Genomic DNA, 9,160 nt, shown 5'->3' on the forward strand with positions numbered 1-9,160 from the left:
CCCAGGTATTAAAATTAATATCTGGGTAGGAATACACTCCCCAGCCAACAACCCCTATTTCCAAAACATCCCATGCCAGAGGGTAAGTATTACACCCTCAAGATTCTCTCTTTTAACGGTTTTGCAATTATTAAAATGTATATTAAAATGTATAATACATTAATATGCAGGTATTACAATTAATACCTGGGTATTAATGCACTCCCTTACCTAAACCCCCCATTTCCCTAACATTTTGTGCCAGAGTGTAAGCATTACACCCCCAAGAGTATTCTTTTTAACTGTTTAAAAAAATATATTTCATATTAAAAATAAAAATAAATTAATAATTTGATACTAAAATTCATACCAGGGTATTCGTACACCCACCCACCGAAAATCCCTATTTCCCTAACACCGAGTGGCAGAGGTTAAGTATTACACCCTCAAAAGTATTCCCTTTAACTGTTTTTAAATTATTAAGATTAATATCAAATGTGTTAATAAATTAATATCTCGGTATTAAAAGTAATTCCCGGGTATTATTGTACTACCCCACCCACAAATCATATTTCCCAAACATCCAGTGCCAGAAGGTGAGTATTACATTTGCATAACTATTGCTTTTAATTGTTGTTAAATTGCTAAAATGAATATAAAAAAATATATTACATTAATACACAGGTATTACAAATAATATCTGGATATTAATACACTCCCACACCCAAACCCCTATTTCAATCACATGCCGTGCCAGAAGGTTAATATTACACCCTCAAGAGTATTGTTTTTTATTTTTGTTCACATTATTATAATTAATATTAACATTTATATTAAATGTATACCCAGGTATTAACATTTATACCAGGGTATTAATACACTCCCCCACCCAAAACTCCGATTTCCCACACATTCTGTGCCAGAGTGTGGGCGTTATTCCCTCAAGAGTATTCTTAAAAGTTATTTAACTTATTAATAATATTAATATTAAATCTTTAAATTCATTAAGGGGCTTATTTTGATGTCGGGCAGAATTACTTCCGCTCAACACCGACTCACTCCGGGGACCGACCGACACCCGCTCGGAGGTCAAGAGTGACTCAATTCAATGCTACCGAACACAGTTCGCATGCTCCCTTTCCTCAATGGGAGCTTGTGTTACGACCTGGGAGCTTGTGTTACGGTCGTAACACAAGCTCCCATTGAGGAAAGGGAGGTGCAGTTCATCCCTGTACCCAGTGGCAGGCACCTCAAGATGCCTGCCACAAGGTGCAGGGATCAACAGGTTGGCACCATAGGTGCCCCCATGGTTTCCATGTCGGACACGCAGGCAGCACACATAGAAAGAGGAAAGAATGAGGAGAAATACAGATATTTCCCCTCGTTATATCTCACCTCTGGAGGCGTAAGGTTTTAGCACTTCCCCAGGTTTACATGCTCTTGTAAATTTGAGGCAGTGTCAAAATGCATGGGTGTTGCACGGGAAAACCCACTGCAATGGAATGCCTTCTCAGTGCAGAGTAAGGCACTGCAGTGATTTCGATGAGTAGTAAGGGAAACCTAATCGGTCTTCCGAATGGCTTTGGACGGGCTCAGAGAGTCTGTCTGCCATTTGAAAGGCCCTCAGTAATTCCTCAGCCGGCTCTTTCTGGCCGAGGGATTACAATGGCAGTTTCCCACTGCCGTTTTGTGCCAGCCTTTCCGGCACAGAAAAGCATTGGGAAAAAGATTTGTGGGGCCCCAGCAGGGCTCCCAAGGATGCAAGGCTGTCAAATGGCAGCCCACTGTTGACCTCTTCACCCGATGGCAGGCACTGGCAGGCACCTTGGGGTGCCTGCCTAGGGTGCAGGGATGAAATGCACCTCTCCCCCTTACAGGAGGTGTTTCGGTTACAGTTCAAGACCGATGTCGGACGTCCTCCAGTCCCTCCGACATCAGGATCGGCCCCAAAGTCTTAAAGGGCACATACCAACAGGTCTTGTTATTGTCTCATTCTCAGGTCTACACATTTCTTTTTCCCGTCTTTAGTGCACACATTTACTCTAAAAATGTCGATGTTCGCACATGCGCCGCAGAGAGCATAGCTTGGAAACAAGGGGAGTACTTGCCCAGTCATCTTTCCCAGATATGCTGTTTGCAATACATGTGTTAACTCAGAGGATTTTTGAGGTATTATATGCGCTCTAGATGGAAAAAAGAAACGCACAGCACAGTTCTGCGTCGGTGCAGAGCCAAGAATTGGTTCATGATACGACCCCTTGTGTTAATTTCCTTTTAAAGCAGTGTGATAGTCGTACAAATATGTGCAACAAAGGGACAAATATCGATTGGGAGGGAGGGGTGAGGGGGGGTGAGCAGACACCAGACAAATTGAAAGTGTGCAAAAGGCCGCTTTTATTGAAACAGGTGCATATTTACAAAATACCAACCTGGCAACCGCCTCACAAAACTAGTCCTCACTAAATAAGATGTTACCTTACAACCCCAAACGTCAGGCCCGCCCCTACCACGTCACAAACCCCGCCCCCACCCAGCACAACATAATTACAATTCAAACAATACCAAAACCTGATAATCATTTAAATATCATCCCAACCCACGGCAAAACATCACATTGCAAAACTTACCCACCAACAACTTACATTACCCAAAACCTTGTAACCACCCCGCGAAACAACTATTTAAACTTTTCCAGCCATAGCCCAACTTTAGCAAAAACCCAACAAGCTTCATGTCCCTGCTGACCAAGAACGCCCAATTTCCGCACGGCACCTGTTCCAAGCGACAATGAACAACATGTTTTGTTACCCCATATCCACCTGTTCCGACAAAAGACCCTAAAATTATGGAAGATAAACAAATAAATAATGAAAATAAATAAATAAATGAATAAATAAAAGACCCGGGGAAAGTAAGAGAAAAACCTAACTGAGAATAGGGAGGGAGGGAGGGAAAATTTCCAATATCTAATGAGCTCCCGGCCACCAGGTCATTCAACCTAAAATGGTGGCCGGGAGGAGGGGCCAGGGGGATATATAGCTGGGCTCCCCCAGTAGGAACCGAGGGAGCCCAAAACCAGCCCAAAACCAGCCCAAGGCCGGTGCCCTGATGCAACCCCCCCCACTAGCCCCTCCCAATCAGCCCGGGGGTGGGGACCTCCCTGCGGTCGGCTGCCCCCCCCCAAGCCCCCCTTGGGAGGGAGGGGTGAGGGGGGGTGAGCAGACACCAGACAAATTGAAAGTGTGCAAAAGGCCGCTTTTATTGAAACAGGTGCATATTTACAAAATACCAACCTGGCAACCGCCTCACAAAACTAGTCCTCACTAAATAAGATGTTACCTTACAACCCCAAACGTCAGGCCCGCCCCTACCACGTCACAAACCCCGCCCCCACCCAGCACAACATAATTACAATTCAAACAATACCAAAACCTGATAATCATTTAAATATCATCCCAACCCACGGCAAAACATCACATTGCAAAACTTACCCACCAACAACTTACATTACCCAAAACCTTGTAACCACCCCGCGAAACAACTATTTAAACTTTTCCAGCCATAGCCCAACTTTAGCAAAAACCCAACAAGCTTCATGTCCCTGCTGACCAAGAACGCCCAATTTCCGCCACCCAGAAAAGAGGGGGAAGGAATTACCCTCCTCTCTTTCTGCCCCCCAAAACCGACCAACCAAGGAACTAGAATCTCAACCCAAGAAATGTTGAATCTTCAAACACCTGGAGAGCACCTCTCGCAATTCCAATAGATATAAATCCATCCCTATACGAGATAAGTGAACACCATCGCCGCGAAAGAATTCCACATTGTCATAACGGATGTCCTTATGGGACACCCGCCCAAAACCCAGATCTCTACAAAAACGGGAAACCTCCAGATTCAACTTCTTTCGCGCCTTATCAACCGCCCTAGGCTTGATCGCACCCCTCCAGGTTCTTCTAGGGACCAATTCTGTCCATAAAACATGGCAACCCGCCCATTGTTGACGAATAAGAGAAAGATCCTTCTTCATCGCTCTCAATAAAACCACCCCTTTCACCCCACAAAGGTCATTCTCCCCAAGGTGTAAGAGCAGCACGTCAGGACAAACACCTCCCACCAACCAAGAATTCAAGGCCGGGATAAGCTCCCTCCAGATCATACCTCCCTTCCCCTTCCATACAACATGAAAAAGACGAGAATTAAAACCAAGTGTGGAACCAAAATAGCTTCTTATAGCTTGATCTTCCGCGCGCCTAATGAAGGAATGTCCCACTATCCAGATCGTCATGACAGTAGAACGGGGGCCGGCCACTGAACCTGAAAAAGAAAAGCAGCATCAAACTCAAGAAAAACTATCATCCGCAGGCGCCATAACAGGATCAGTACGCACATAGCGCCTAAAACAGTTGGAGGACCAACGCCCCAGAGACATAATGTCTTGCTGCGACCAACCCCTGTTATGGGCTTCTGTAGCTGCCCCAATCCTGAAAGAATGTGTACCATACTGTGTCTCATCCAAGCCCAGGAAGCGCAGCGCTTTACGCAAAACCATGCGCAGTTGGTACTCCGTCACCCTGGAACCATCCATATGTCGAAAAACAGGGCCCTCCAAGGCGGCCCCCGAACAGTCCCGCAGACGCCTGGCCCACCCCAAAGGACACGTCTCAGGAGGGGAAGAAGCTTCCAGCCAGATGCCCCTCCCTTTGCTGTGTTGATCAGTTTTTGCTCGAGCCAACCAAATGTGCAACCCCGCTTCCAAAAATCGAACATTCTCCCACCCCACCCCAAACGTAACTTTCGACCCCAGTAACTCAGAAACTCTGAAAGCACCAAAAAACATCCAAACCATAAGAGTAGAAAACAGACAAACCTCAAACCCATTCAGACAAACAGAGGGCAAAACCTGCAAAACTCGGGCTAACGTCTGCCAGGACAAAGGTCGGCGAACCATATGTTCCCTACCCCTCTCCCTAGACCAACCTTCTAGCATGCGCTTACCCACCTCCCCTGCCGAAGGAGAATAGCCCCACAGCAATTTGCCCATGAACGCAATACCAGCCAATTTTCCAGCAATCGTCACACGTGTCAGCCCCCTGTCTATCAAGTGAAGAATGAACTGTACCACATCTTCAGATCGTCTCCAGCCCGGAGCGCGCCAGCCGGCCCCAGATTCTAAAAACTCTTTCCAGGCCAATTCATACGCTGTCCTAGTGGAAACTGCAAGCGAACCTACCACCAGCTGCAAAACCCTGTCTCGCCTACAGTCCACAGATGTTCCGGCATGCGGGTCGGCGTCCTGTCCGCCTCCGAGGCTAGCCCATGGAATCTCTCCCACTGTGAACGAGACAAAGCATCCGCAATGTCATTGTCCACCCCAGGAATGTGTAAGGCCTTAAAACTGATGTCATACGTCAAGCACCCCAACACAAAGACTCGCAAGAGCTTCAAGATGTGAGCATCCCTGGCCGACTGCCGATTGATAATGTCCACTACAGCCTTATTATCAATTCGAAACAGCACTTTTTTGTGAGAAAGCTCCTGACCCCACAAAGTCAACGCCACCACCACAGGGAAAAGCTCCAGGAAGGCAATACTCCTGCCTCCGTTCTTCCACGCAGCAGGCCACTGTTCAGCACACCATCTGCCCTGCCAGTAAAGACCGAAACCATCACTGCCTGCAGCATCTGAAAAAATTTGGACGTCCCAAATCCAATTCTCTTCTCTGTACAGAGGAATGCCATTGAAAGAGTGCAGAAAGGCTACCCACATCCGCAGATCCTCCTTAACACCTGCTGACAAGCGAACGTGATGGTGAGGTAAAAACTGACCAGACAGAGCTCTACCCAAACGCCTGCAAAAAGTTCTACCTGCCCTGACCACCCTACAAGCAAAGTTAAGATGGCCCAGCAGCACCTGAACTTCCTTCACTGTCACCTTTGCCTTGTTCAACATGACATGTAAGAGGTCCAACATTTTTTCTTTTTTATCCACAGGTAAACGTGCCTCCATAACATTAGAATCAATCTCGATTCCCAAAAAAGACATGGTCGCGCAGGGGCCCATTGTCTTTTCCGGTGCCAACGGCACACCTAAAAATTCCATCAGAGTTTGGAATGTTCGCAAAGCATTCTGGCATGCTGAGGAATTGGGAGCACCTACAAAAAAGAAATCATCCAGGTAGTGAGTCACAAGCTGATGTCCTGACGTATCGGTGAAAAACCATTGGAGAAATGTGCTAAAGGTCTCAAATAACGCACAGGATATGGAACAACCCATTGGTAGAGCCTTATCCACATACCACTTCCCCTGAAATTGAATGCCCAAAAGATCCCAATCCCCAGGATGTACAGGCAATAAACGGAATGCCGATTTGATGTCACATTTTGCCATCGCCGCACCAGTGCCGGCAGATACAACCAGGGCCATGGCCACATCCACTGAAGAATAAGACACTGAAGCAGCCTCACCATCAATGAAATCGTTAACTGATGAGCCCTCCGGCCATGACAAATGTTGAATCAAACGAAATTGCCCAGGCTCTTTCTTAGGCACCACACCAATTGGGGAGACAATAAGATTTTCCAAGGGCCAATCATCAAAAGGACCCGCCATCCTTCCCTCCCGCACTTCCTTATCCAATTTGTCTTGCACCACCTCTGGATGTTCATTGGCCGACATTAGATTATTTGACCAACGCCGCAACCGCGGCCCTGTGTAACCCAAACGAAAACCTTCCTGAAAACCATCCAACAACAACTTAGCAGCCTCGACATTCCCGTAGCCCCTCAGAGCCACAGCCAAGTGAAAAGGATTAACTGGCGTATGAGCCTTTGGGCCCAGTTCCAGAAGTGTTCTTCCCCCCCCTGTAAGATTGAGGCTGCTGTGCAGGAGCAGGGGCATTGGCTGTCTGTTGTGACCACTGTCTACCCCCTGTAACCCGAGGCCCCCAACACTTGGACAGTGGGTGCGGTTTACCACATTGGGAGCATTCGTGTCGAAATTTGCAATAGTCTCTTGGGCAATATCCTCTGTTAAAATCCCAACATGTCCCATTGGCAGATTGTACTGACACAGCTGCACCCACCCCTCCCCGAGTGGGCCTACCCTGAAAGGGCCGTGAAGGTAATGGATACCCACTAGCTGTGAAAATTGTCTTACCACCCGCCGAGGCACCCATAGTGTGTTGCCACAAGTCATTATCCAACTCCCCCCATTTCGCTTCAGGATCCCAAGCCATCCGAGCCCGGAATTCCTCATCATACTGTGACCAGGCATAACCACTACCAGTAATCTGCGCTTTCCTGATCACATCCATATACTTAAAAAGTGCCACACAGCGCTCAGGGAATTTCTCACAATACACACTAGCGTATATAAGAAATGCCGCTGTCCAGTTTTCTATGGTCAAAGGAACCTTTGGGCGCTTGGCCAACTCATACTCTTCCTCCTTAGACCCCTCCTTAGACCTAACCTCCCTGTGTAAAAGCTTCAATAATTCAACGTACTCCCCTTTCCAAATCCTTTCCTTAGTAGACAGCATTAAATGAGCGCCCAAAGGTTTTGTGACGCCCATGTAAGGCAATTTCTTTATTTTAAGCTCCTTGCTGTGTGGGGGGTCCTTACCTACCTCCATGGGCTCCGTAACAGTCCCGGAATCCACCTTAGAACCCACCCCCCCGTCACTCGTACCCACTCCTTGATCCTTAACATAACGACCCTTGTGGAGCTTAAAATCCACACCCTCTGAAGGAGGATCCCCCCCGTTCCAACAGAAACCATCAAAGGCTTGTTCCGCGGCCCAGCAAGCTCACCTGGATTCAATAAAGGCAGTTGGGCCGGCCTCTCTCTCCATGCCATCTGTTCAACATCAACGCCTGACCGAGGAACCCTCACCACGGGGCCGCTCTCTCGAGTTGGTCTGGAAACTGTAGCTCTCGGACGCACCACCACCGGTGCCTGTAAAACATCATCAGAAGCGTGAAAAAGCCCCCCCCTTGCACCCTTAGCAGGTATCTCGCCCTCCTCGGGGCTCTCCTCATCATAATCTAAAACCAAAGATTCCTCCAACCTCGGAGGGGCCAACTCTTTTGACGGACTTCTGAAACCAACCCGGGCCTTACCAGCCCGTACTGACATTTGAGGCGGGGGAGCCGACTGGACCCGTCTGTACTCCCCCAAACGTTGACCAGATTTGTGCAACTGAACCAACGATGAATCCCTTTGCTGATGAAAAGAAACATGTGGGGCCAGCGAGGACGCGCCGGTCCTGCTTCTGCCAACCCCGCCGATATCCAAAGAACCTGACAATGGGGCCAGCGAGGACGCGCCGGGTCCGCTTCTGCCGACCCCGCCGATACCTGTAGAAAGAGAAGTTGGGGCCAGCGAGGCCGCGCCCGACCTGCTTCTGCTGACCGCGCCGAGATCCTGTAATGAAGACGTTGGGGCCAACGAGGTCGCGCCTGACCTGCTTATGTTGACCGCGCCGGGGTCCCTCGCCGGTACGGGGTATGCCGCGCCAGGCTCCACCCTCCCTTCTCCTCGGTGCAACTGGGCCGCACTCCACCCTACCAAGTCTGCCTCTCCACGACGCTCCCTGACCTGCAAAGCAAAAGGCTGAACTGATGTGCCGGGACCCTTACTACCAGAACGGCCAAAGCTATCAACACCACTAGCCATACAAAAACCAGAATCCTGAAACTGCACCCTACCAACCTCCCTAGCAACAGACCCCCTATATTGAACCGATAAGCCCCTCCGAGGAGGGGAAGGCTCCACCACCTCATCTCCACTACTCCAGTCCAGCAACTCTTGAACAATCTTGGACGCAGGACCCGATGCCAGTCCACCCTGCCCTTTCTGCTGGATATCAGCGCGGGGCTGCTCCAACCTCCCAAGTGATCTGACCCCAACAGGCAAACCCGGAAAACTCAAAGTGCCCCCAAAACCACTCCGCATATCAGTGCCCTGGCTGGGTGTAACCCTGCCCGCATCACGAACCCCCTCAGCCCAAGAAGGAAAAACATCTAGGCCCTCCCAAGATCTAACACCCACCTGCCTATCGCAACTCCCCTGCCGAGGAAAAGTAACAGCACCACCCTCACAAGGCTCAATGAACCCCCTGCCAGACCCAGAAACATCATGTGGATCACCCAACAAAACACCACCAGACTGCTGTCCCAGC

The 9,160-nt window shown here is 48.9% G+C and overlaps 1 protein-coding gene across 1 annotated transcript; it reads right to left on the minus strand.

Annotated features, from left to right (window-relative positions):
• Positions 1-3,896: 3,896 nt before the first annotated feature.
• On the minus strand, positions 3,897-8,179 carry LOC144753194 (integrase/recombinase xerD homolog). The gene is made up of 2 exons (XM_078640957.1): positions 7,791-8,179; positions 3,897-5,313 (listed from the first exon to the last, which is right to left on the minus strand). Exons 1-2 carry the CDS (start codon positions 8,113-8,115, stop codon positions 4,322-4,324), a joined length of 1,317 nt encoding a protein of 438 aa, XP_078497083.1. The 5' UTR covers positions 8,116-8,179; the 3' UTR covers positions 3,897-4,321.
• Positions 8,180-9,160: the final 981 nt, after the last annotated feature.

Source organism: Lissotriton helveticus, chromosome 5_1 (genome assembly GCF_964261635.1).
Source record: "Lissotriton helveticus chromosome 5_1, aLisHel1.1, whole genome shotgun sequence".
NCBI lineage: Eukaryota > Metazoa > Chordata > Amphibia > Caudata > Salamandridae > Lissotriton > Lissotriton helveticus.